This window comes from Brienomyrus brachyistius, chromosome 1, assembly GCF_023856365.1.
Source record: "Brienomyrus brachyistius isolate T26 chromosome 1, BBRACH_0.4, whole genome shotgun sequence".
NCBI classification, from domain to species: Eukaryota; Metazoa; Chordata; class Actinopteri; order Osteoglossiformes; family Mormyridae; genus Brienomyrus; species Brienomyrus brachyistius.
Genome location: NC_064533.1, coordinates 55,219,950 through 55,246,587, shown reverse-complemented (window position 1 = coordinate 55,246,587; position 26,638 = coordinate 55,219,950). Strand labels below are relative to the sequence as shown.

Genomic DNA, 26,638 nt, shown 5'->3' with positions numbered 1-26,638 from the left:
GAATGTATGGCAAACTTTGTTATACTGCAACCTCCAAACACCTTAAGGAACACTTCTGATGCCATCTACAAAGCACTTCACCCTGGTGAAAGACACCAAGTTCTGAATAGGTAATATAGCCAAAATGTCATAGAGATATTCTTCGTTAGAATGTTTTGTTTGTTTTTTTTTGGCAGTCAAATAGAGATGTGTAGTAATATTAATCACTTAACCAGCAATTCTACCCTTACAAGAAACACTGCTTGAAGCATTATAATAATAAATTTAAGGTATGTAACATACTGTACACATAAAAGAAACTGACTCATTATAGCAAAAGTTTTTTTTAATTTAATACATAAGTTTAAAAAATTGAGTACGAATGAACAATAAGCACTTTGGTCAATAACTACTTCTGAACTCAGATTTCACCAAATACAAATACATGATAGATAAATAAAATTGGGGTTCGAACCATTTGATTTACACATGTCTACCACTTTAAAAGGTACAAAATATTTTTTATTATTACACAAACAACAATTAAGATGAAGAAACAGAAATCTTGAGTATGCATAGGTATTCACTCCGTTTGCTTTGAAACCTCTAAATAAGAGCTGGTCCTACCGAATAACTTCATAAGTCGTGATTCCGACTTATGTACAGAGCAGGAAGAGTGGCCAGAAAAAAGCCGTCCCTTAAAGGAAAAAAATAAGAAAATCCATTTGGAGTTTGCCCAACAGCATGTGACAGACTGCCCAAACACAAGGAAGAATATTCTCTAGTCACATGAGACCAAAATGTAACTTTTTGGTCATCGTGGGAAACACAATATGTGGTGCAAACCCAACACTTCCCATCACCCTAGGAACACCATTCCCACAGTGAAGCAAGGTGGTGGCAGCGTCATGCTGTATAGGTGTTTTTCATCTGCAGGGACAGGAAAGCTGGTCAGGATTGAAGGAAAGATGGGTGGCACTAAATACAGGGCAACTCTTTAGGAAAACATGAGTCAGCTAGACATTTGAGACTGTGACGAAGGTTCGCATTCTAGCAGGACAATGACCCTAAACATACTGCTAAAGCTTTACTGGAGTGGTTTGAAAGGAAACACGCAAATATCTTAGAATGGCTCCTCAGTCCAATTGAGTATCTGTGGCATGACTTGACGATTGCTGTACACCAACGCAACCCATCTACCTAGAAGGAGTTGGAGCAGTTTTGCCTTGAGGAATGGGCAAAAATCTCAGTGGCTAGATGTGCTAAACTAATAAAGATGTATCCCAAGTGACTCGCAGCTGTAATTGCAGCAAAAAGCAGCTCTACAAAGTGGGGGTGAATACCTATAGTATGCACACACAAGATTTCTGATATCTTAATTATTGTTTGTGTCACAATAAAAATAATTGCATCTTTAAAGTGGTAGGCACGTTGTGTAAATCAAATAGTGCTAACCGCTCCCCCCCCCCCCCAAAATCCATTTTAATTCCAGCTTGTATTGTGACAAAACAGGACAAACATCAAGGGGGATATATTTGCAAGGCACTGTCATTGACTCCTCGAACTGTGCCATTTGCCTTATTGTATGTTGCTTTGGACAAAAACATCAGCTAAATAAACTAAATGTTAATGCGTTGTTGGATTGCCATGACTCAAACACTTATTGTAAATACAGTTGCAACAGGTCATTATCCACCACTAAGGTGTGCATTAACAATAGTGCAGAGAGATATCTGCTTTCATATAAAACATGAAACTATTACAAAATGTGAAAAACTTTTTCTTTTTCTGAGATGTTTAGCTTTGTGACAGTTACAAAGCGCACATTAAATATTTTATTTAAAACATTGACATCCACCAAATTACAAAAGTCTATTTTGTTTTGCTTTTTTATGGTAATGATTATCCACTGCCCATTCCCAACCTGTGCAGCATTCAGTGTGTATCAGTTTTAAAGACCTTTAACCTGCTTTGCACACCATTTTCCCAGTGGCACGTCCAGCCGAGCTGAGTCTGGCCTCAGATGATGGTCCTTCATGAAATATAGCTCTTGCTAAGAGGCTCCAGTTGGCTACCTGTCAGCCTGTTAAACTCCTTCAGGATGCGGTGTTCTTCCTGGAACATCTTATAATAATAAGGAAGGACTTTAACCACTTACTGTGACACACGTAATGATTTCAATACCTTTTTAACTATTCTACACTGAAGCATAAAAACTAAATATATGACAACATTTAAAACGTACCTTTATCCACTCTTCCTCCGTGTCATGTTTGTACCCGAGCAGATGACAGATTCCATGCGTGGTGACAATCTGTTAAAAATTAAAGTGAAACGTAAAAGCCTGGAAGATTATGCCTGAAATCTCCATGCATATGCATATTCATTTCTACATACAGTTAGGGTGCTCTGGAAGTCCTCTGGCGACCCGATGCACTGCTGCATAATAAGCTCCACCCCCAGGAATATGTCCCCTAGATTGAGATCGTCATTGGTAAGGTTGCTTGGTAACTTCCCGGCCTGCAGGTCCTACGCGTAGAAGGACATAAACTAAGGTCTCACATGACATTATTCTAACAGGCAAGGAGGTGCACCAGCCATCGGCAGACAGATACTCGCCTCGTAGAAAGGAAAGCTCAGGACGTCAGTCGGCTTGTCGGCGTTCTTGTAAGTGCGGTTGATGCGCAATATCCTGCGGTTGTCCACGCAGATCAGTCCCAGATCGAACCGCTGGATGCCCAGGATGCGCCGCAGAACTTCGGTATCCCGGCGTAGGCAGGCTCGACGCAGCGGAACGGCGCTTTGCAAGTTGCGAATCAACAGGCTCATGGCGCTGCTTTTTAAGCAGGATAATTTATGTTCTCCTATACTAACAAAAATATACAGAGTCGAGGGTTTGTCTGGAGATACTTAATCTAACTATGTAAATAATTTGACGGTTGCGCCTTCTATCACTATAAACACGCTTGTGCTACTCTGTCGGACGCAATTTCCCACAATGCTCTGCAAACTGCTCGCATGATTTATAATGCACAACCGTTATCACAGCTGCTAATACAGATAGAGGAAAGCGCAGGGCTGCATCAGGGTAAGCCTCCCTGCATATTTAACGTAAATAATCCCGTATGCAATCAGGTTGCCGCCCGGATGCGAGCTCCAGGATGCGGATCGTGACCCGGAAGTTGTTTATCCGAGCTGGAGAGACGGAGTTAGGAGGCAGTTTGTTTGTGCGTTGGTGTTAAGACAGTTTGTATATTTCCGCAGATGTGACACAGGCGCGGATATAATCTCCCAGGCCGAAGGACGCCGAAATCTACCGCGCTGTAAGAACTCTGTTTCGACTTTTGAAGGCCGTATTTTTGGGCTTTTTACACAATGAATCCGTCTGGGCTTTTCGGCAGAACACAAGGCGGAGCGTTTCAGTCTCCGGGCGCCCCGACCTCGGGGCTCTTTTCCTTCGGCCAGCAGAACGCCCCTTTCGTGCAGCCGCCTGCCCTCGGCCAGGGCACCGGCCAGACCTCGCTCTTCAGTACATCGTCTGCCTTCGGCCAGACCGGATCCCTTTTCGGGCAGCCTGGCGGGACGGCGTCTGGACAGGCCCCGACCTTCGGCATGCCCGGTTCTGGGAGTCAGACCCCGTCGTTTGTACAGAGCGACACCAGGTTCGGCCCGCCGCCCTCCTTCGGGCAGCCGGCCGGGGTCGGTCAGAGCTCTGTCTTTAACCAGAACTCGGCTTTTCCCCAGACCTCTGCCTTCGGACAGACCGGCGGATTTGCTCAGCACACACCCGGCTTCGGCGGCTCTAACGCTATCTCCGCCTCCTCTGTTCCCCCCTCCTCGGGGTCTAGTCAACCACTGAGATTCGGACAGTTGTCCACAGGGTCTTCTTCGGTATTCTCCCCTGGAAGCGTTCAGGGCCGCGGATTTAGCACCTCAGAGTTCAGCTTCAAGCCGTCAGACGCAGCTGTGTTCAAACCTATTTATAGCGCCAGTCCTGAACCGGCTGTATCCCAGGCTGTGTCCGAGTCTTTTGGTTCCAGCCCATCCAGCACCACCGCTACCAGTATGGACAGCAGTGGGCCTGCTCCTGCTGCCTCTGGGTTCCTTTCTGGAGCATTAGGTTTTAGCTTCTCGCAGCCCATCGCAGTGTCCAGCAGCATCCTCCCCACCAAAGATGCACATCCCAGCACCACCCAGGAGTTCAGCTTCTCGAAACCAGCAGCACCCTCCGTTGGTGCTGGCAGTGGCCTGGGTGGGGGGACCTCCCAGGCCGCCTCTGTCTCCAGGTACTCTGCCTCTAGCCTCCATGAGCCCCGGCCACTGTTTGGTGCTGTCAGCTTTGGTCCGCTAAAACCCAAGACTGACGCTGGGGTTGTGTCTGGTGAGGTCCGTGAGGGGGAGAATGCAGGGGAGGCAGCGGCTAAGGGTACCAAGCGGAAGGAGGAGATGGTGGAGCATTTATCAGAGGAGCCCCAAGTTGGTGCTGACTCCGCCCCCAGGCACCCTCCCAAGAGGCCCCTGGTCCGGGGCCGGGGGCCTGTCAGCAGCATCTTTCGCAGTGCCTTGACCAGCATCCTGAAGACACCGGCCCTACAGACCCGGCGAGAGCCGAAGAGGAGTGAGGAGCCACAGCCAGACTGGGGGGAGGCGGAGCACCAGGGTTCGATGGCACCGACCACCAGCCACTCACCCTCAACGCCGCCAAGGTCACAGGCCCCAACCCGGGAGGTCCTTGAGAGGGCGGAGGAGTTGGGTGAGTACTCCCAGGAAGAAGCACATTGGGTTCGAAGCCAAGTATAGTCTGAAAAACTGAACTCTGTGACACTGCTGTTAAGCCAGTCTTATAGGCCAATCAGTCTAACTTGTATAACTGGTAAAGTTATGGAGGCTATAATCAAAGAGAAAATGGTAGATTACCTGGACTCTAATAACATTTTGCGGGATAGCCAGCATGGATTTAGGAGAGGTAGATCCTGTTTAACAAATCTGTTGGAGTTTTTTGAGGAAGCTACTCAGGAAGTTGATAAGAAGGCCTATGATGTCATCTACTTAGATTTCCAAAAGGCTTTTGATGTTGTCCCCCACAAGAGGCTCCTACTTAAACTCAAAGCGACAGGTATTTTAGGTACCGTAGCGACCTGGATTGATAACTGGTTAACAGATAGGAAACAGCGAGTAGTTATAAGAGGCACAATGTCACAGTGGGCTTGCGTTCATAGTGGGGTACCGCAGGGTTCGATTTTAGGACCACTATTGTTCCTAATTTACATAAATGATATGGATACCAATATATACAGTAAACTGGTGAAATTTGCAGATGACACCAAGGTGGGTGGTGTAGCAGATACTGAATTAGTGGCTCAGCAGCTACAGCGGGATCTTGATTTAATTAGTGACTGAGCCGATACCTGGCAGATGAAATTTAACATCGATAAATGTAAGGTACTCCATCGAGGGAGCAGAAATATAAAGTACAGGTATTTCATGGGTGTCACTGAAATAAAGGTAGCTGATCATGAGAAAGACCTTGGTGTGTATGTTGATGCTTCCATGTCCCATTCTCGCCAGTGTGGGGAAGCAATAAAAAAGGCCAATAGGATGTTGGGGTATATCTCCAGGTGTGTGGAGTTTAAGTCAAGGGAGGTAATGCTAAGATTATACAATTCCTTGGTGAGACCTCACCTAGAATATTGTGTGCAGGTTTGGTCACCATATCTTAAAAAGGACATTGTGGCCTTAGAAAAGGTGCAGCGTAGGGCCACAAAAATGATTCCTGGTCTTAGAGGAATGTCATACGAGGAACGGTTACTTGAGCTAAATCTGTTCAGTCTCAAGCAAAGGAGACTGAGGGGGGACATGATCCAGGTATATAAGATTCTAACAGGTTTGGATGCTGTTCAACCAAATAGTTACTTCAGCATTAGTTTAAATACACGAACTCGTGGCCATAGGTGGAAATTAGCGGGAGAACACTTCAAGCTGGATTTAAGGAAGCACTTCTTTACACAGCGTGTAGTCAGAGTATGGAATACCCTTCCTGATAATGTAGTGCAAGCTGAATCCTTGGGTTCCTTTAAATCAGAGCTAGATAAGATTTTAACGACTCTGAGCTATTAGTTTAGTTCTCCCCAAGCGAGCTTGATGGGCCGAATGGCCTCTTCTCGTTTGTATAGTTCTTATGTTCTTATGTTCTTGCCACAGATCCCGAAACTGAGGCAGCATCAACAGTGAGACGTGCCCGCCGCCTGGACAGCACAGACAGCCTGGGGGGGATGTCACCCTCCGAAGCCATGGTGCTCCAATGCAAGAACATTCCAGCCAGTCTTAACAGCAAGGACATCCTGGGGGAACATTTCCGCCAGTTCGGACGTGTGCAGCGGATCTTCTGCAGGCCCCAGAAGAACCTGGCCATAGTGCACTTCCACGACCATGTGAGCAATGGCTTTGCACACCTTTGGGGGGGGGCTTGGTCGCTGTACTCATTAGGCTGTGGTCTCGTCCATGATCTCCCGGGCTTTCCTCACTGACTTTTGGTATCTTTCAGGCTTCTGCTGCCAAAGCCAAGAAGAAGGGCAAACTGCTGCGCAGGCATGAGCTCACCCTCTTCTGGCAGAGGAAGAAGCAGAGTGAGTGACTATTACGGTGCTCTCTATCTGTGCATCGAGCCAAGGCCAGGGCGGGGTCTTTGTGACTCGTTGCAGCCTTTCATTCCCATGTCAGCTGTTTCGATGAACTGGTTCTGTGTGTCTCTTAGGTCCAGGAGAGAAGGGCCAAAGGCCTCCAGATGACCCTGATCCTCAGAGCCAGGCAGGAGGCTTTGAGTCAGCCCCTGTCTGCAAAGCCCTCTCCAAATCCACCTCCGGCTGGTCCTCCAGCTCATCCCTATCCAGAGGGTAATCTTGTCTTTAAATCATTCTCTTACCGTAAGAGTAAATAACTCAATTTTACAATAAGATGGCCGGGTCTTTATTAAATTAAGTTAGGGAAGAAAATCACCTTTTTGAAACCCAATGCAAGTTCTTTAAAAAAAAAAAAATCTGGATCACTCTGGTTTTTTATTATGTATACATTTTGTTTGTTTTTTTTCCAAGCAGCTTGAGTTATGTTAGGTCATCTGGTAATGAAACTCTTTACCTCAGGCTCGGATTCGTGACATTAAAGTCAAACTGAGTTCTTTGGCTGCTATGCCCCCTACTGGCCAGGTGTTCAAAGGAGCCCAGGTTTTGCCAGCTTTTAGAAGCTCTTCAGCCTTTGATCTGTCCCTCTCAGGTCACCAGCCAAGAAACCCCTGGCGACAAAGGCCCTGCAGTTTGAGAGTGAGCCGCAGATGGAGCCCAGCCCAGACGGCCTCGAATCCGAACATCTAGCCAGCAGCCTCCCCTCTTCCCTCTTCCACCTGATTGGCCAGGTAGCTGAAACCGCAGAGGAGAAGTATCGTCTGCTAGAGCAGCGGGACAAGATCCTGCGACAGGGTAGGTCCCCCTAGGGTCACGTTGCTGAGCCACCCCCCCCTCCCACCCCAAAGTGAATCGCCAGCTGACACGGTCTCCTCTGGCACAGCTCGGCCCAAGAGGACCGACCTGGATCTGTCCAAGGTGTTTGTGGGTACGTGTCCTGACATGTGTCCGGAGAAGGAGCGTTACATGAGGGAGACCCGGAACCAACTGAGCTCTTTTGAGGTCATCCCCAACACGGAGAAGGTATCACCACCCCTGCCCCTCTTTCCTAATGCTTCCCCCTCCCCGCCATGAATTGACAGACCACAGGCTGCAAATCACCCTCTGCACCCCACGCAGGTGGACCACACTGCTGCCATTAAGGAGTACAGCAGGTCCTCTGCTGACCAGGAGGAGCCCCTCCCCCATGAACTGCGGCCCCTTACTGTGCTGAACATGACCATGAACTACCTGGTTACCCAGGTCATGGACCAGGGTGAGGACAACTACCGTGACTGGTATGACTTTGTGTGGAACCGCACACGAGGTATCCGGAAGGTGAGCAACATTAGTCCGTGTCTCATTATTCCTGTGCCCTGCGGGCCTCGCCCTGATCCTTTTTCTGGGCCATCTGCAGGATATCACTCAGCAGCACCTGTGCGACCCGCTTACGGTGTCCCTTATTGAAAAGTGCGCCCGCTTCCACATCCACTGCGCACACCACCTGTGCCAGGAGCCCATGATGTCCTTTGATGCTAAGATCAACAATGAAAACCTGACCAAATGCCTGCAGAGCCTCAAGGAGATGTACCAGGACCTGGCCAGCAAGAACATCTACTGCCCTCATGAGGCAGAGTTTCGGCAGTACAGCGTGCTCCTGAAGCTCAATGATGGAGACATCCTCCGGTGGGTGGCTGGCCAGCAGTCGGTGTCCCGTGTCACCGTGGCACCTCTCCAGCTGACATTTCATTCCCTCCCTACCTGCAGGGAGGTGCAGCAATTCCGGGCGGAGCTCCGAAACTCTCCGGAGGTGAAGTTTGCCGTCCAGGCCTTTGCCGCTGTCAACAGCAACAACTTCGTGAGGTTCTTCAAGCTGGTCAAGGTGGCCTCGTATCTGGCTGGTTGCATCTTGCACCGCTACTTCGACCAGGTGGGGGAGCCGTTGCTCCGCTCCCTACATCCTCATCAGCCCCAATACCTCACTTACCTGGACCGCTCTGGTGCCCCCTACAGGTGCGCCGTGAGGCTCTGCGGGCCCTGAATGTGGCCTACATCTCCCGTGGTTCCACCACATTCCCGGTCGAAGACCTGGTCCGGATGCTCATGTTCCAGAATGCCGGCGAGGCTTCGGACCTCGCGCTGCAGTATGGGCTCGCGGTCGATGCAGGGTAAGGCTGGGCTGTGCTTCGTTGTCCCTTTTGTGTTGGGGGCAGGGTGGCTTATCTCTGATGGGGGTGCTAATCTATGATGGGTGGTATATTTTATTGAAGCTCTGCCCTCCCCCTAGCATGGTGGAGCTAAGCCGGACAGCGTACCAGGAGCCTGAGATCCAGCCACGTCCAAAGCGCTCTGTGGCCATCGCAAGGAAGCGGGAGGTGCTGGTGGGCCAAGTGGTCAACGGCGCGCCACTGCCCAACCCACCCCAACACACACCCGTCAACAGCTTTGACAGCCGCAACAAGTACCGTGGGGATGGGCAGCCAGCGGAGGCAGGCAGTGTGCCCAGGGCTGGTGCGTCTGCACTCCACCTTCCGCTAACTGTTACGCTTCGTCCACCTTCTGGCCTCTGATTGTAATTTTGTCATTTTTCCTGCCCACGCTGTAGCAGCCTCCCCTCAGAGGCCCCCCATTGAGCTGGATGCGCGGGCCCTCCAGCACCGATCCAAGATGCCGAGCGACCCAGCGGAGTCAGCTGGCCTCCCTGGTAGAGAGGAGAGTGGAGCACTTGGGGCATCTCCGTCGGAGGCACCACCAGTCGCCCCACCTACGCCTCCCCCACCGGAGCCCGTTTACACAGAGCAGGTGATAGATTGCTCATTGCTGCGTGTCAACCCAGTAGCAGTGTGTTGGTATTGTCATAGTAATGACAAATAACCCCCCCCCCCCCCTTGCAGGACATCGCCACGGAGGTAGAGGCCATGCTGGAGGAGGTAGTGCAGGCCGAGGTGGCTGACGTGGCTGCCACCGGAGCCGAGTACATCTCTGCTGCACTCAGGTAGGAGCGTGAGCCAGATAGGGAGCAGTGGCCTCTAGAGGGTTGTCACACTCAACCAACACCAGTTTGGTGATGTGGATGGGTTGTTGCAGCATGTGCAACGGCCAGGTGGAGGCAGTGCTGAGTGAGGTGGTGGAGCAGATGCTGCGGGAGGTTTCTGCTGCCGAGATCCAGGCAGAGAGGGAGCATATCGCTGAGGAGAAGCGCAGGATGGAGGAAGCCAGGTAGGCCTCACCTGTCTGGGCTGGGGAGGAGGGGTGGGTGCATTTTGAGGGGATGTGCCATCTGATGGGCCTGTCTCTGTCAGGAGAAAGCAGGAACACGAGGAGCTCCTGGCCCGGCTCAGCAAGACACTGTGTGCCGAGATCACACAGGAGGTGCTGCGCGACTGCATCGTGGAGACTGCCTCAACAGAGATCAGGTACTGGTGAGCCAAGGGGGATCAGAGGTCATAGAGAGTGTTCAGATAACTGTATATAGGCTGAACGCATGCCCCTTCGTGCCAGGCGTGCCCAAGAAGAGCAGGCAGAATGTGTGGCTCGCAGCTCACAAGACGTGTGTGAGGTACTGCTGGAGGAGACGCTGTGTGGTGAGCTCACCCTGCTGGCCCAAGACGTCCTGGAAGCAGAGCTTCTGAGTATACGCAGGTTCATCAAAAGGTAAGGGGCAGTGGTAAGGGGACCAGATATTTTGCCCACATGCTCGCCGACAACCGGGCTTCACCCTGTGCATGTGTTGCAGGTGGCGTGATGTGGTGGCCGTGCGCAGGCAGCTGAAGCGACAGATGCGTGATTTTCCTGCTGCCCCTGGCTGTGTGGACCCCCGCTTCAGGCTGCAGGCCTTGGCCCCCAGTGCCCCCCCCTCACCCTGCCTGGACAGGCTGGCCCGGGGCGTGGTCAACCTGGGGCACGCTGGGGACCTCTCTGTTTCCTGCACCAGGTACATCTCTCTCACAGCATAATAATGCTGACATAATATTCATAATAGAGGTGCACCGATCCCACTTTTTCAGTGCCAATATAATCCTGATACCTGAACATAAGGTATTGGCTGATTATGAGTATGATCCAGTACCAAAGCTCTTTTTTTTCCAAGCTAGTAAATACAAATGGAAAAGAAGTTTTAATTAGCCCACAAGAAACATACATAAGATACTGTTCCACCTCTTTTGTGCATCTTGTATTGAGCATTTTTGAGACATTTTGCAGTTGTTTGAATATCTTCACAAGTACACCCAAGTGGCATGCGTCACTTTTCACTGTGATAGCAGCACCTCGTGTATCAAGCTATAGCGAGTGCGCAAAACAGCCCAAGCTGGCTTCCAAATCCATCGCTTTTTTTCATATTACTTGCATTGCCTTAATTGAGTGCACTTTTAGTGGGATTTTCCACTGAATGTTACTTTGTTTTTACAAAGATCGCAAATCGCTGTGCTACTGGTTGTTTCAAGCATAAAATTCTTCCAGGTTTTAGACATGTTAGTTTGCTTCGCAAGCATGCAAGTTGCATTTGCTACCATCACCTGATCCTTCCACTACAAAGGACATGCACATGACGTCATAGCAGGGGAAGTCACTGCACTCACACACACTGAGTGTCAAAAAACCGAGGAAGCGTTAACGTTCAGCTTGAATGCCACAAAAAATAAAAAAGGGGGGAAAGCTGTTGTGCGATTTGATTGTACCACTCAGTATAAGAAGAAATAGACTGGCAATAACTAAATAATTATTGAACATGGATCGGTCACATGTGGCCGATGTCCGATCCGTCTGATTAGGTATCTTGAATATTGGATCGGGGCACCTCTGCTGAATTAGACAGTACTTCCCAAAATGACTTCCGTCCTGTCCGTTTATTTTGCTGGCCATTGATTTGCTGTAGTGTTAAGTGTACCGATGCTGACACTCTGCTGCCTTCTGCAGGTTGGCGAAGATGCGAAGGGAAACCGAGCATCAGATGAAGGTCCACTTGTTCTACCAGCAGCTCCTGAGGTATGGTGCTACTGTAGAGTAGCTGTTAGCCATCCATCACTCTCCATGTGCTCATCTACATCTCCATCCACTTCAGCGAATCTGTGTGGGGGCCACTGGACCTGCTCAGTCTGGTGGCAGCAAGCGTCTCGAACCCATCTGACACAATCTTCTGGAAGGCAGCCCTCTTGTTGCCAAGTGATCATGAAAGAGATGCCAGTGTTGCTAACCAGTAAGTGGGGGAACTGGGTGTCGTTCGGGGAGGGATTGGGTGTTAGTTGGGTTTAGAGGTCCTGGAGCTTACATTTGTGCCCCCCTCCCATCTCTGATGCAGGATTTTGACAGAATGGCTGGAGTCCAAATTCGGTAACTCGGAGAAGCAAGAACACAGGGAGATGGTCCCCAACGGACACATGCAAACCTTGAGCATCAGCAGCGGCCTGCGGAGCGTGGGGGAGCGCATGCACACAGTGCACGTGTGTGTGAAGGTGTGGCAGATAGGGGGGAACTTGCCGATGAATATCGACAGGCTTCATGCCCCTGTGTTGCATGTTCTGTCATTAATGTTAGTCTAGCATAGCTTAACATAGCCTAGCATAGTCTGGCACTATGTGATATTAGCAGGTCCTGTGGTAACACAGATGTTTGCGAAGGGTGCAAGTGCAGGAAGTGAGGCCATGTTTCTCACTGTGGGTCAGGTGGCCCGCGGGCCCCTCAGCGAGGAAGGCCAGTTGGCATTGGAGAAGCGGAAGGAGCTGATGGGCATGGGCGCCCTGCTGATGCTGCTGCCCTCGGCAGTCAGTCCCGGGGCTGATGAGGAAGACGGGGACATCTTCCTGTTATCCGCCCTGCTGCAACTCCGGCAGATCCAGCAGGCTAATGCCTGGCCACAGGCCCTTCCTCTGGTGGTGGTGGTCCCAGGGCAGGCTGGGCACAGGGCCAGCGATGAACGGCTAGAGGAAGGTGTGACACTAACCGTGTCTATGACAACAGGTGTCGCGTGGGATTCGCTTACTTTACTTATAGCATTTCTCTTGAGGCTATGTTTACGTATGCAGAGCTAATACAGTTGGTTTGTTCCTCCTGTCTGACCATCGGTTTCCTTTCCCTGTAAGACCTGATGCTTCAGACACTCATTGAGGAAGGTTTGATTTCAGAGTACATGTTCGTCCATATCCCCGAGACCACGAACGAACCCCAAGGATCCGAGCAGGTGAGTGTGCATGTTGTCGCTGGCCTCGGTAAGATTGAACCATCCCATTGACCATCACCCCCGTATCCCCGCAGATCCGCCATGCCGTCAGGTGGCTCGCTGCCCGCTCCACGGCACCAGCCCGGCTCGTCTCGCAGACGTTGGTGCAGGTTGTGGAGGCCGGGCTCTGCCGCGAGTTTGCTGGTAGGCTTCACCGTGATCGGAGGGACCGTGACATGGCGGGACTGCCCTCCCAGGGCCCTGCACCCGTCATCGGCCTCTACAACACTGTCCTGGCTTTCTTGGCTGGCCTTGTGTCGTCCCCGAGTCTGGCTGGCCTCTCCTGGCCCGTGGCAGAGTTCTCGGTGCCAGGGGGTGGTGACTGCCTACCACATCTGCTCTGGAACTCGGCTGAGCACCTGGAGTGGCTCCAGGGGGCAGTCCTGAGCCTGCGGCTGCCCGACTGGCTGCTGCCAGCCGTGGGGGGTATGTCCATGCCTCAGATTCGGAATTCGGACTTCTTGCTAAGTGGCTGCTTCTTAGTCTGTTTCCTTAAATTTCTGCTGCTGCCACCGCTCCCCCCACCCAGCTCCTTGGAGCCAGCTGGTTGCCTCCATCTTCCAGTACGTATCTCAAATGCCATGGTCCCGCCACAGCCAGCCACTCCTTATGTCCCAGTTGGAGAACCTTTTGGAGAGGCTGCGTCAGGACTGTGTGGGCCGAGGTGGGGGGCCGGACAAGGAGCCCACTTTCTGGGAGGTGCCCTGGGACGAAATTGTCATGCTCTGTGTAGAGCACCAACTCCGGGACTGGAACCCTCCTGGGTGCCCCGTGAGTGAAGGTGAGGGGGGTGGGGTGGGTCTGACGTTTGGGGGGGCCTACTGGGGATGCCATGCAGGTGTGAACCTATCCCACCATCTTCAGATGTCATCAGTGACGACGGAGAAATCCCGGTGTATTTCCTGAGCGATGGGCTGCAGGGCTTCATACCGCCGTCCTGCTGGGTGGATGCCGTAAAGCAGACGCACAGGGACAAGCAGCAGGGGAAGGCAGGGTAAGAGCCAGCCAGCCATGTAAATCTAACACATTCCAGATAGACTGTTAACAGTGACCTGCAGATTTAATGAATATTATTTACTATTAAATGGAAGAAGAGGGAAAGCCATCAGCTTCCAGTCTTGCTCATATCCCCAAGAGTGGTGTACAATACTGGCTTCTTATCCAAAGTCTCTGCCATTGCAGGTGTCACCAGAGCATGTGGCCTCATCCTCGACTGGCCAGGCCACGTCTTCAACAGAAGCTGTTTCACAGCATGGTTGAGGACCCTGAGTCCGGATCCGGTGTTGCCCCTGTTTTGGATGCTGCCTCCAGCCCCCAGGACCTCCTGGCTCGCATTGAGGAGGAGAAAGAACAGAGCCGCAGGTCTGACAGAGAACAGACATGCTACACACGTGTACTCTCTCATGTGAGTTGTGGCATAAACATTGAGCCATTTCCTGTTTGACTTGGATCTGCAGGTTCGAGGACCAGCTGCGTACCTGGCTTGACGTCGAGTCCCTGGGCCCTTCCTCTTCCTCCTCACCACTTTTCTTGCCTTCTTCGTTACTGTCTGTACCGGAGATCGTAGTGCCCTCCCCAAAGATGGCTGCCCCACCTGCACTTGCCCTGGTATTGACCCTGTGCTACACAGTTGCTCACATTTTAAGACCCCAAGTACCCTGTGCTCATCAGTTGAGACTGTTTCTGTGCCCATTTTTGTAGCAGAAGGAGCGCAGTGTCCGCAGTGACCAGCCCAGGGGAGCTGCCAGTTCAATGGCGAGGCGTCTACAGGAGCTGGAGCAGCTGATCTCTGCAAGCCGGGAGGAGGAGCTCGCATGTGAGCTGAAGCTAAGCTGCCTTCTGGACATTGTTGATGACTGAGTGTCATGTGACCCACCTGATGTCTGCCGTTGGCTGCCACAAGTTGTCTCTCTTATGCTTGATTTCTGCAGTATATTTAGTTGTGTGGTACTTGTGCATAAATTGCTTTGAAGAGTATGATGTACAGTAATTTACACAACATTGGGAGTGTTGTAACTGGGGGAAAAACATGTCATAGGAAATGGACAGTTTTTTAGGGTTTTTTTTTGTGCAAATTTTAAATATTAAAATGTTATTGTATTTAGAAACCCATGGCTGTTTGTTTTTTTTCCATCATGAAACTTTGTTTATTGTACTTTTAAATTGAATCACAATTTGCTGCAGAATCTTTAAAACCTGTGACGTTATTTGCCCATATTAGACACTCATACGTGGGGTTGTTACTGCTGTTTCTTTAACCTTGTGTATTGTTGGTCAAAATTAACAATTTAGGTAATATCTGCATTGTACACCATTGCAAAAGTATGTCTTTTTTTAGATTCTTAAAGAAATGTCATGCAGCTCAATTATATATTCATGTAATTGAACTGAAGATCACAGCAGTTCACTAAGCAGTCTGCCACTGAGTTCTTTTTATAAACTGGCTGGCTGGTTTTTAAGAAAATATGCCCGTGGATGCCCTACAGGTGGCAGCAGGGAGCCATCTGCATATGTACAGACAGTCTGCTGGTTAAGAATATTCGACTGACTTGATGTAGCTAAGATATTTTGCATTTAAAAGCAGATGGCCATAGATCCTATCATACTAATTTAGTTTAAAACTATTTTTAATATCAAACATATGCATTACTTTATGATGCTCATGAAAACATCACCCTGCTTTATTCTTTCGTGGGCTTGAGGTACAGTACTGTATGCAGTTATTTTTAATATTACTGTACTATAATGTTCTGTAGTATTACTCTTCTCACACCAATAAATTTGACTTTAAGACTGACTTAGGATGGATCTTCTATTCTGGGGACTTCCTGTGTTCTGTATGATGTTCATTATGAACTGCTTCCTCTGATAGTTTTCTGCTTGTTGAAATAATGTCTACCTGCCCCTGCGCTCACTGTCATGTAATTCTGTTATGCACTTTTAAATGCAGGGAGCAGATAATCCCTCCCCCCCCCCCCCCCCCAAGAGCCACGTGTTTTGCTGTCAGACACCTTGGCATATATAACAGGAGCACCAGTGTAAATCCCTTGCACTTCACCCTGCCAGAGGAGATTAAAGGCATCACCCTCAGCTTTGTCCTGATAGCATGTCACCATAATCAACGTTCAGGTGTCACATTCAGCAAAATGACTGAAAGTCAGGACAGATTACCTGAGCCAAGTTAAGGCTTAATTCCATAAGCATGGCAGCTCATTCGTTCAGGGAAATAGGTCCTTCATAATTAGATTGGTCTGGCTAGGGGGTGCAATATGAAATGCTTTCATGTGGCCCAAAATCCTCTAGGTCTGCCCCTGATTGTGCATCTGCTGATGCTCTCTGGCTGTGTGCGTGTCTTGAGGGGGGCATCCTTTCCCAACATGCCTTGGGAGTGTTGTATGAGACACACTCCTGTTGTGTCAATCTTACACACATTACACACTACCGATAAAATGGCACATGGTCTGCAGAAAAAAAAAATCTGTTTTCATTGCTGGTGACCAATGACCTGCAAGTGTCTGACAGTTCTGTAGGGGGAGCTGCAGAGAATCCTGTCAGCCCTCATTACCCAGAATATCTGTTCTCTGTGCCCTTGTTTCATGCCACATCGAAATCCATGTCTATTCCAATCCTGGGTTCCATCGATTCCAAGCAGATGCCACTGAGGTCAGATGGCGCAGTAGCGCATTCCAGGGGGGTGGATCCCACAGCATGGCAGTTAATCTGAGCCTTTGGGGGATACTCCATGTGACAGAGCTTTTTGCAGGCACATGTCATCCCCCAGCTGCTTTAATGGCAAAGCGAGGATACAGCCAATTATGTAGTTATGACCATAATGTTCCTCACTGGTTTGTGAACGTGTCCAGGAGAGAGGGGGCTTTAAATATGCTTGGTTCCCAATGACTCACATGAATTTTCAGGATGGCCAAGGAGGGGGGACTTGGGGGGAGGGGAATGTACTGATAAGGGCTTGGGTGCTAAACAGCAGAGACAGAAGTGCATGCCACTTGATCCGCAGAGTGCAAAACAAAGCCAACCAATGGGGCACTGGCATACAGCTTAACAGCCAATGAAGTGATGGCATAGAGTTAGACAGCTAATAGGCTGCCGGCAGCCTGGAGACTCAGTATGGCTGCAGCAAGTGGCATGTGTAACATGAGAACTGTGATCCAAGGTGGCTGAGAGAAAGAGCCGTACCCCCCTGGGGATCAACCAGGCCAATGAACAACCCTGCGCTCCTACACGAACCTGAAGTAAGTACTTCAAGAGCAGGGCACTGGATGGTCTCAGAGGAGAAACTCCAAGGTCAACTCTTCACCACAGAGTAGCTGTAATGTGAACTGGGTTAGGCCTCTGTGCCTGTTGGTGGAAGGCCAAGTGATATGTGTGTATATATTAAAACTACGACACAGGAACAAAACTTTCTTCAGAAATGCTAGAACTTCAAAGTCTCTTCACACTTTGAATAAGGTTGCACTTATCTTGGGGTTGCCAACTTTCGTCAGCTGCTTGGTGTGAGGTTTTTAATTCGAGACAAGTCTGCACACACATTTACATGTATGTAATAGTTTTATTACATTATAAATAATTTACCGGGTTTGCAAACTACCCCAACGCTTTTGATGTAGCTAATTTTAGGTTTATGATGATATAGTTTTCTGCATGATATAGATATAATATAGATTTGCTGTATGATTTCTTGCATGAGTGTAGCAGTCTGAAAGCATGAGTGTCACGCCAGATGAAGGGTTGCCGTGACATGGGTGAATGAGTTACATGGATAAAGTACCAAGTACTCATGACATGCAAGTACTTGGTACTCTATCCATGTAGCTAATTTCTGCTGAGGTCGCTACTATGTTCCCCTTTCACCAAGGAGATTTCTGCAGCCTTGTGCACCAACAACAAGTAGCTGACCACACATTGAAGTTAAGGCATCATAACTCAGAAGCATTTACACATTGCAGAGGATTTCTGAAACTGCCTATGATTTCTGAAACTGCCTATGATTAAGTAAAAATTGTCTGTTAATGGGCTCAGACATTTTTATTATGGCATCTAAATCATGATCTTACAAACACATCATTGCTATGAGTCTTAAAGAGAGCTTAAACTAGGGCTATTATCTGGATGAGCTTTCCAATCCACCAAGTGGTCTGTGGCCTTGTGTTCACCTGTGTTGTGGTAGAACCCATTATCTGAAATGAAAGGTATGTCCCCTGTGTGCTCAAACATCATCTTAATGGCCACAAGAGGAAGAAACAAACCACACCTGAACCAAACCTCTTTTATTGTTTAAGTGTCATGTCTCTATAGGTTGGGGGTTAAGCCACCATGTTCAAGAGGACTGTCCTTCTCCATCGGCTAATCCTCAAGGTGCCTGGCCCTCTGTAGTACTTTCAGAAGCTGAGAATCTCCTTCATAAGTAACACATTAGCATTCACACATGCTCTCGGCTAAGCGGCAGCTAAGCAGGCCTCTGTATGATGTCCTCACATACAGCTCAGCATTTTCCAGCAAAGCCCATCCTTAGAGGCTTGTTCAGGTCAATTAAAATGCTTTTAAGTTGGAACTATCTGCTCAGAATGGTGAGGCTTAAAAGCCTGATTCTGACAAAGAGCAGAACTGCCGAAAAACCTCGGCCAAAAAGGAAGAAGCATTTGGATGCAGTGAGGTCGAGTACCAAAAACCATACTGCTCTGTGACACGAACACTTATACAAATGGAAAGCAAAATGTTTTCAGATTTGTCATCACTGGACTACTGACTTAACTGCTTGATGCTGTTCTCTTATATCTTATGTACCTAACATCCAAAATTTCAGTGTTAGCTACCAAACGTCAAGCAGATGTTCACACTCTATGTTCAGACTGAACCCATCTGGGATCCCACCCAGTTTGGGTGGGAGGGGAAAACTCGCCAACATCTTACTGAAGCCATGACAGAGCTGTGGCAGAGGGGTGCAGTGGATAAGGTTGCTGGTTATTTAATCTGGAAGGTGGGAGTCTGTCTGAGCTCACTGGTGCTGTCCATCTTTTCTGGTTTTTGACGCTTCTTTGTTTTGTTCCATCTCACCTAAGAGATTCCCCCACTTAACTGCCCATTACCGATAGGAGTTTCTGATCTGCAACAACATGGTGTGACAGGTGAGAATATAAGGAGCAGCTGGGCTGAAACACACAGGGGTGGCAGGAGACCGGCAAAGATGAAGGTAGCGAGAGACCAGCCAAAGGTATGTTTTACTGTGGTCTTCCAGAGTGTTTGGGGCTCACAGACCCGTTTTCATGCTGGTTCCCAGTAAGAGACCCCTTTGTTGGGCTGCAGAACCGGCCTCTCTGACACAAGGACCCAGTAAACAAAGGACAGAGTGTCCACTGTAAGCCTTATAGTTACATAACAGCACAGTGGCACAGCAGGGAGTTTGCTGGGAATCTCCCCCCTGTGAAATGCGGAGCAGCAGACTGGCTGCGGCGCTGGGGGGGCCCAGCGTCCTGTAAAACTGGACCTCTTGGAATCAATCAACAGCCTTGTTTGCTAGGAGTGTTACCCCACCACCCAGTGGGGGCTGTAGGAAGGTTGTTCACTTGGGGCGAGGAGACATACACTCAAGCTCAGGGCCAGCCCTTAGGACCCATGATTTATGCAACGGGGCCCCTGATGGGACCCCTGAAAGGCACTAGAGTACTAAGTGGGAACACAGTGAGGTCACTGCCAGATCAGACAAACCCCAAGACAGTTTCAAAGGGACTTGTGAGAGTAAGTGAAGTAGAGCATAAGAAGTAGTTCTGGAGGAGCAGCATGACAATGCTCCAGACCCTAGGAGGTTAGATGGAGAACAGGCTCCTCCAGGAGTGAGCTTGGTACAGACTGTCTGAAGTTCCTCGCCTAGAAGATACTGAATACATGACTTCTAGCTCCACCAGCTTCAGTGCAGCTTGTACACGGCACTGGAAGACCTCCTCGGCCCGACTGAGGCTGTCCTCACGGCAGGTCAATGTAGGGGATGTCGTTATAGCGATGATCCAGCTCAAACCAGTGCTGCACTGCCCGGGCAATGATCTCCTCCGACAGCCTGTGGGCATAATCCAGCAAGATGGGACTAACCTGCGGAGGCTCCCCTCCTGGCTGGGCCTCTGAGCAGGACAGGACTGCCCCCTTCACTGCCACAGTGACTGACATGCTGTCTGTTTTCTGTGCCGCTGGGCTTAGATGCCGAGCCGATTTGCTCTGCTTCGATTTGACACACCCCATAGTGTAGAAAGCGTGGCATCGATTTGAAGGCAGGGGGAAGTCTTCAGCGGGCTCACTGTTACAAAAAGAGACAGAAAGAGAGTGAAGACGGGGGAAGTGCTTAAATGGTTTTTATTTCCATTTGCAACCTAAAAATAAGGGCTGTAAGCAAGTAAAAACAAGCATTCTGCTCCAGACGCTTATGCACTGCTCCACAGTGATGAGCACCTCAGGCTATCAGAAAGAAGTCTTCCAAGAATAAAAATAGTGCCTTCCTCGAATATCGAAAACATATCATGGATTTCATACTTGGATTGTATTTCATGAGTTTAGTTTAGGGTTTAGTGTGTACTATCGCTCTATGTAAAACTCCAAAGATTATACTCTGATTGAGTCACAAAATGAAATGTTGGGCAGATATAGTTTGGAGGATTTCATTTCATATGGAATTAAAAGAGTACCTGAAAAAATAACATTTGAAATGCATTTGCAGCTTCAGACCAATCACCCATCTTTCTGAAACTGCTTGCAGGGTTATTGGGGGGGGGGACCAGAGCCTATAGAAGTAAGGAAGTCAGTAACCCAGAACATGATATCAACCCATCACAGGGCACACTCACACCTGCACATCTATGGGCAATTTGGTAACTCCAATTAATCTTAGCATGTTTTTCGACTGTTGGGGGGGGGGACTGGAATACCCAAAGGAAACCCTATAACAACACGGTGAGAACATGCAAACTCCACACACATGGAACCATGGCGGAGACTGGAACCCGGGTCCCAGAGGCATGAGGCAGCAGTGCTAAACACTGCACAACTATGCATTAAAAATGACTTAAAACAAAACATTTTAAAGACCACGCAACATGCATCTGATGTTTTAAATAGAACAAATAGGAACTTTCAAAGAAATTAGTAAAATTTGTCATTTTGCCCCTGTTAATCCTTAATTTCATACACTTTAAACATACTAGGCATACTAAGATAAAAAAAAAATAAGTGGTGGGCAGTGGTTGCTTAATTGCTAGGGAAGTGCTTTTGTAATTGAAAGACTGCAGGTTCGAATCCCCAACCGGTGAAACACCACTGAAGTATCCGCCCCCAAGCCCTGCTTCCACCTGTGCTCAGTTAGCCGCCCCCTGTTATGTCATGATGTCACATATGGGTTAAATGCAAAAGACACATTTTGTTGTTGTGTGTCAACAACGATCACTTTATTCTAATAACGTCTGTAGTGTTTTATATTTTTCAAAAGTGTTTAGCACAACATTTTATAATAGTTTTTTTCACCAGGCGTCGAAATGGGCTATATGTTGGTTTAAAATCTACCCCGAGGGAAATGAAATAGTATTCCTCATTACCCCGCCTGCAGAATATTCGGATATAAATACTGCATAAGTGATAGTTAAAAAGCAGGGAAAACAACAAACTGTAACAATCTTTATGCACACATGAACTTCCCTTGACCTGGTGATTTGTGTGCTTTTTTTTGGCGGGGGGGGGGGGGGGGTGACTTGACTTTGCCAGTGTTGGCAATTCAGCACCTTTTTTCCAGTAAGAAGCCCCGAAGTCACTATGAGACTCTGATAGTAGCGGGAAACGTTATTTTACTGAGCGTTACACAGGCTCCTAGTCTCCAAATAACACACACCGCTCGTGTCCGTGGAGATGCCCAGGTACCTACCTCTTAAGCTGAGCGCACAACTTCACAGTTTATTTAGATATAAACTGCTTCATTCCCAACGGCATCCAAAAAGAGGGCATTTTATTTTTCACATCGTTCTAATACAAATGTAAAATGCGCGCAGATCCATTTGGATTAAGGTTATGTGGGTGCTCCCTTCTTCGTTTTCTCAATCCTAGCTCTCAGACGCGTCTCTCCTAAAAACCGGAATTCATCTTGTAACTCAACGCTGCAGTAAAGGTTTGATATCCATAAAAAAGCATCCCATCCCAGAGAATCCACGTAGTTATGATCCAGTATTTGGGAAAAAGCTTTCCACTAATAAAGTCGGTCGGGATTTGAGAGAGGGTTTCGGTGCAGCTACTTTTGAGGTTTAAATACGATATTTAACGTATAACAGCTGACAGCCGGCTGTAAATACGCGCATCCTTAAAAAGACTTGGCAGGCTATGACGCAAGAAAATCGAATCTATAAGTGCTATTGAATGCTTCTCTAGATGGTGAAATTTATATTGGTAAAATAATAAATGCAGTATAATTCTGCCCTCTTGTGGATAAACGTAGTCGATGAGCGCAGCTGCCAATTAACTGGAAAAAAGTGCAAATGTGACCTGACTTTGCAAGGATCATGTGTAGATCCATCTGCTAATCAGTTTATTACATCAACATACTTTATTTATTCACCTAAAAATAGTACATGATTGACATCTGTGTTCTTTAAGCAAATATTCAATTAAATGAACCGTTAATTAATTCGGGGGCACCACAGTAGAGGAGAGAGCTACACATCTCTGTGCATGAGTCCCTGTATACTTTGCCTTCAGTGGCTGAATTCTAAATGGTGCATGTGAAACCAGCAGGCCTGTAGCCAGAAGCAAATGTCATGGGGTGATTGGCAGACCTACTGATAGATCCCCTTTGGTATATTTTGTTGGGGGAAGGGGTGCATGAATTTATTACCTGGCTACATGCCTGGTAACCAGATTCTAAAACTCACTCTCAGACTAAGAATATGCAAAGTCTACAAATGATTAGAGTTATTGCAGGGCAGGATCACGATACACTGCTATATTCCCGCTACACTGAGGACTGTATAGCCAGACACAGCACTAACTCCATGGTTAAGTTCACAGACAACACTTTGGTGATGGGTTTCATCTCTAACAACAATGAGAAGGTCTATCTCAATTAGGTTAATCACCTGGCATCCTGGTGCAAGGGTAAAAACCTCTCACTTGATGTCAACAAAACCAAGGAGTTAATTGTGCCCTTGAGAGGTAAAGTTGGCTATCCCACATTTTTTACCCCTACCCCCTTTTTATTGAATATTTTCAACTGGATAAGTTGTTATTATCTATAATATGTATATATATCAATTGTAGGGTATGAGCACACTGATTTTTTGAGAAAAAAAAAATCTACTTTGGAGCTCATTTTCTCTCAAACTGTTTTTGTGGGATAGCCCACTTTACCTCTCAAGGGCACAATTGCAGACCTCAGCAAAACACGACAGAGAAACTACACTGCTCTCAGCATCAGTTGGGCACCTGTTTCAGGTATCTGGGAGTGCACACCTCAGAGGACCTATCATGTACCCAGCAGGACCAAGCTCTGGTCTCAAAAGGATGGCAGAGACTGTACCACCTGTGGCAGCAGAGGGAATTTTGAATCTCCTTAGAGTCCTAAAAACAGACAAGTTCTACCCAGGTGCCACTGAAAGCAACCAGTCCATGAATATTGAATCCCGGTATTGTAACTGCAGAGAGTGATCTGCCTAACAGCCAGATCTGCTCTCGCCCACATGCAAGCCACCTACATCAGTCGCTGGCAGACCAGAGCCATCATAATTATAAAATCCTCCACCCATCCCAGTATCTGCAGTTCAGCCTGCTGAAATCAGGCAAATGCCCACTCTGTCTGATGGGCAAGACAGAGAAGCTCAAGAGGAGCTTGTGTCCTCAAGCAATCAAGAGTCACAACTTGGACATGCTTAAAGACATTTGTACAGCTTATTGTTAATCATTTACTACATTCTGCTATGATTGATCCCTGTCTTTCCTTGTTAAGACCTTCATCTCCTGTTTGGCCAGTAGATGGGTATCCCATTTTCCAGATGATTTCCGAGGTTGGCATTGTTCTCTTCCCTGGTGTGTAACTTTGGGCTTCCAGGGCCACTGTATATCTGAATGGGCTATGCATGCACCTTACAACTGTGCCCCCTACCATCATATGTTTGAGGCTGGCCAGAAGCCAACTTCAGCTCTATTGGAGATTTTGAGTTTTGTTTTACCTTTGTTCTTGTGATGATGTCATTTCTGTTGGTTTTTCTCTGTATGTCTTTGTTTTCCCTGTTTGCATGTACATGTTGTTGCTCTGTTTTTGTTCCTGTAATGCTGCTTTTGCTGGCTCCTTGATATCTTACTCATTGCCTGTATTTTCCCAAAAATGTTTTTATTGTTAGTTTTACCTTGTGTTAGTTATAGTCTAGTTAGTTCTTGTTTTCCACCTGCCTCAGTGTTACCCCTCATGGTCTCTTTAGTTTCTTCTTGTTTAATCCTTATAAAAAAATCCCTTTTTCTTGAATGCCGCCACATGGATTGTCTGTTATTCCATCATGCATCACCATAACATTCCATAGCCATTGCAATCTTCACACCTTTGTTTATGACTTTGCCACTTGCACTCTACTTTCTCCTTTGCAGTCTTTACACACATGCCTATTTATATTATATGCACCTTCACCCCCTGTCTTATATTCCTTAGTTGTATTTTATTTGAAATGTATTTCAATTTCTTTTGCACAGTCCAAAGAGCAACCAGATTTTCATTTCGCTGCAAATTGCACTTATATAACAAATAAAAATATCCATTCATCATTGTCCAAACCGCTTACCCTACTGGGTCGCGGGGGGGGGGGGGGGGGGGGGTAGTCCGGAGCCTATCCCGGAAGCAATGGGCACGAGGCAGGGAACAACCCAGGATGGCACACTCATACACCACTCACTCACACGGGCAATTTAGCAAGTCCAGTTAGCCTCGCCATATTTTTGGACTGTGGGGGGAAAGCGGAGTACCCGGAGAAAACCCCGCGACGACATGGGGAGAACATGCAAACTCCACGCACTTGTAACCCAGGCGGAGACTCGAACCTGAATCCCAGAGGTGTGAGGCAACAGTGCTAACCACTGCACCACCATGCCGCCCCCCCCCCCCCAAAAAAATATTGAATCTTGAATAATAATGTTGCTACAGTGAATTCAGGACATCCCGCGCTAGGTTATTCTCCGGGTTAGTCCCGGCATAGGACTAAGGAAAATGGACGGACGGAAGGACGGATGGATTTAGAATAAGAAGGGACAGTGAAAATGGTTCGAGAAATAAAAATCAAAGACGGTGACCCAGGTGAAATGCCGGTTGACACAAGAGGGCGACATGCGTCTTTTTAATTGGAGTGTAGAAGTAGTAAGGCGGGAGTAACGGCGGAGCGCTGGGTAATGGTAAATGGACTGGTAAATGGACTGCATTTATATAGCGTTTTTCTACTCCTACGAGTACTCAAAGCGCTTTACATTTCATGCCTCACATTCACCCATCCACACATTCATTCACACACCGGTGGCGGAGGCTGCCATGCAAGGTGCCAACCTGCTCACCGGGAGCAATTTGGGGTTCAGTGTCTTGCTCAAGGACACTTTGATGGGGTCAGGATGAACCAGGGTCCCTTATTTCTATCCCATCTGTCTCCGTGAAGGCAGTGACTTCAAATATTTAAAATAATCCTTATTTGTATGTCATGTCTCAGTTATAATCGTCATTTCGGTTTCTTATCAAGTTTTCGTTCTCTCGCTCTCTTTTTTGCTGGCATTTTGCGTCATATTCTCTTCATGAAAGAAGTTATGTAATATAAAAATTGCTTTGTAACCACAGAAAACTCATCTTTGAGTAAAAATACATGCGAATCTCATGTTAGTCTCTGATATTCGCACATCGCACGATATTCATACTAATCCGTTGTGGAACAAACTAAAATGATTTCTTTAAATTATCCTACAAAAGTTATTTTACAACTGGGGTGCCGCGTTCTACTCAGTAAAAACTAGCCGAAAATGAAGTTATATAAACCAATTCCAATACTTATATTTACAAAGTAGAAAAACTTTATCTATACTAAATGTAACCGTATATAGCATGTAAAACTATTTACAAATAGAAAGTGATCCAACAAAAGTTTAGTTCTATACTAAGGAAAAAATGATAAACACCTGGTTTGGAGGTCAGATCAAAATAAATGCATTTAATGATATAATTAAGAGCAGATCGACTTTTTGTCAGTTTACCCAGTCAGGCATAACGATTTGAAAACGAATCAACAGGTGACAGTCTAATCATTTTTAAAGATTAAATTTTGAATGATGAAATATTGTATTATTAAAGTATGTTACGTAACATCACATTAAGAACATATACTTTTTTAAAAAAACTATGGCGAATATTTCTGCAATCAGAATCATTTTGTGCCCTAAAAATAAGCAACTGCATGAACAGTAATTCCTCCATGCGTTGAAAAAACAGCAAACCATTTTACTGCTCTTAAACTTTCAGAAAAATGTAATTAATACACCATTAACTGAGAACAAAATACTTCGCTGGATTACAGCTGCCTGAAAAAAATACATCACGTATTATTTTTTTAAATATTACGGTGAAGTATAAGCAGCGTTTCTGGCTCGGTGCATCACTGAATGACAGGCTACTTTAAGGATTTAAGTATTTAGGAAGTGAATCTACACTGAAAAATGCCTCCCTTTTGATTTACATTCAGCAGGTGCCCAATAAAATAAATTTGTTGTTCCAATGCTTCTTTAAAAGTAA

The 26,638-nt window shown here is 47.4% G+C and overlaps 2 protein-coding genes across 4 annotated transcripts; one reads left to right on the top strand and one right to left on the bottom strand.

Annotated features, from left to right (window-relative positions):
* Positions 1–354: 354 nt before the first annotated feature.
* LOC125738711 (endoribonuclease YbeY-like) lies at positions 355–3,092 on the bottom strand. 2 transcript variants are annotated; one of them, XM_049007934.1, is made up of 4 exons: positions 2,599–3,092; positions 2,377–2,508; positions 2,225–2,293; positions 355–2,094 (listed from the first exon to the last, which is right to left on the bottom strand). In XM_049007934.1, exons 1-4 carry the CDS (start codon positions 2,806–2,808, stop codon positions 2,014–2,016), a joined length of 492 nt encoding a protein of 163 aa, XP_048863891.1. In that variant the 5' UTR covers positions 2,809–3,092; the 3' UTR covers positions 355–2,013. The 2 variants fall into 2 exon arrangements, with proteins under 2 accessions (XP_048863891.1, XP_048863880.1); XM_049007923.1 differs by having other exon boundaries at positions 355–2,103; positions 2,599–3,084.
* Positions 3,093–3,120: 28 nt separating this feature from the next.
* Positions 3,121–15,649, top strand: LOC125738683 (germinal-center associated nuclear protein-like). Of its 2 annotated transcripts, none has more exons than XM_049007892.1 (28): positions 3,121–4,732; positions 6,181–6,410; positions 6,524–6,605; positions 6,734–6,872; positions 7,249–7,451; positions 7,540–7,679; positions 7,776–7,973; positions 8,053–8,321; positions 8,403–8,565; positions 8,649–8,803; positions 8,923–9,146; positions 9,244–9,437; positions 9,530–9,630; positions 9,723–9,854; positions 9,938–10,051; positions 10,137–10,289; positions 10,372–10,569; positions 11,553–11,621; positions 11,698–11,832; positions 11,935–12,088; positions 12,299–12,563; positions 12,716–12,813; positions 12,888–13,278; positions 13,382–13,633; positions 13,717–13,846; positions 14,035–14,214; positions 14,310–14,460; positions 14,554–15,649. In XM_049007892.1, exons 1-28 carry the CDS (start codon positions 3,355–3,357, stop codon positions 14,710–14,712), a joined length of 6,057 nt encoding a protein of 2,018 aa, XP_048863849.1. In that variant the 5' UTR covers positions 3,121–3,354; the 3' UTR covers positions 14,713–15,649. The 2 variants fall into 2 exon arrangements, with proteins under 2 accessions (XP_048863849.1, XP_048863841.1); XM_049007884.1 differs by having other exon boundaries at positions 9,241–9,437.
* Positions 15,650–26,638: the final 10,989 nt, after the last annotated feature.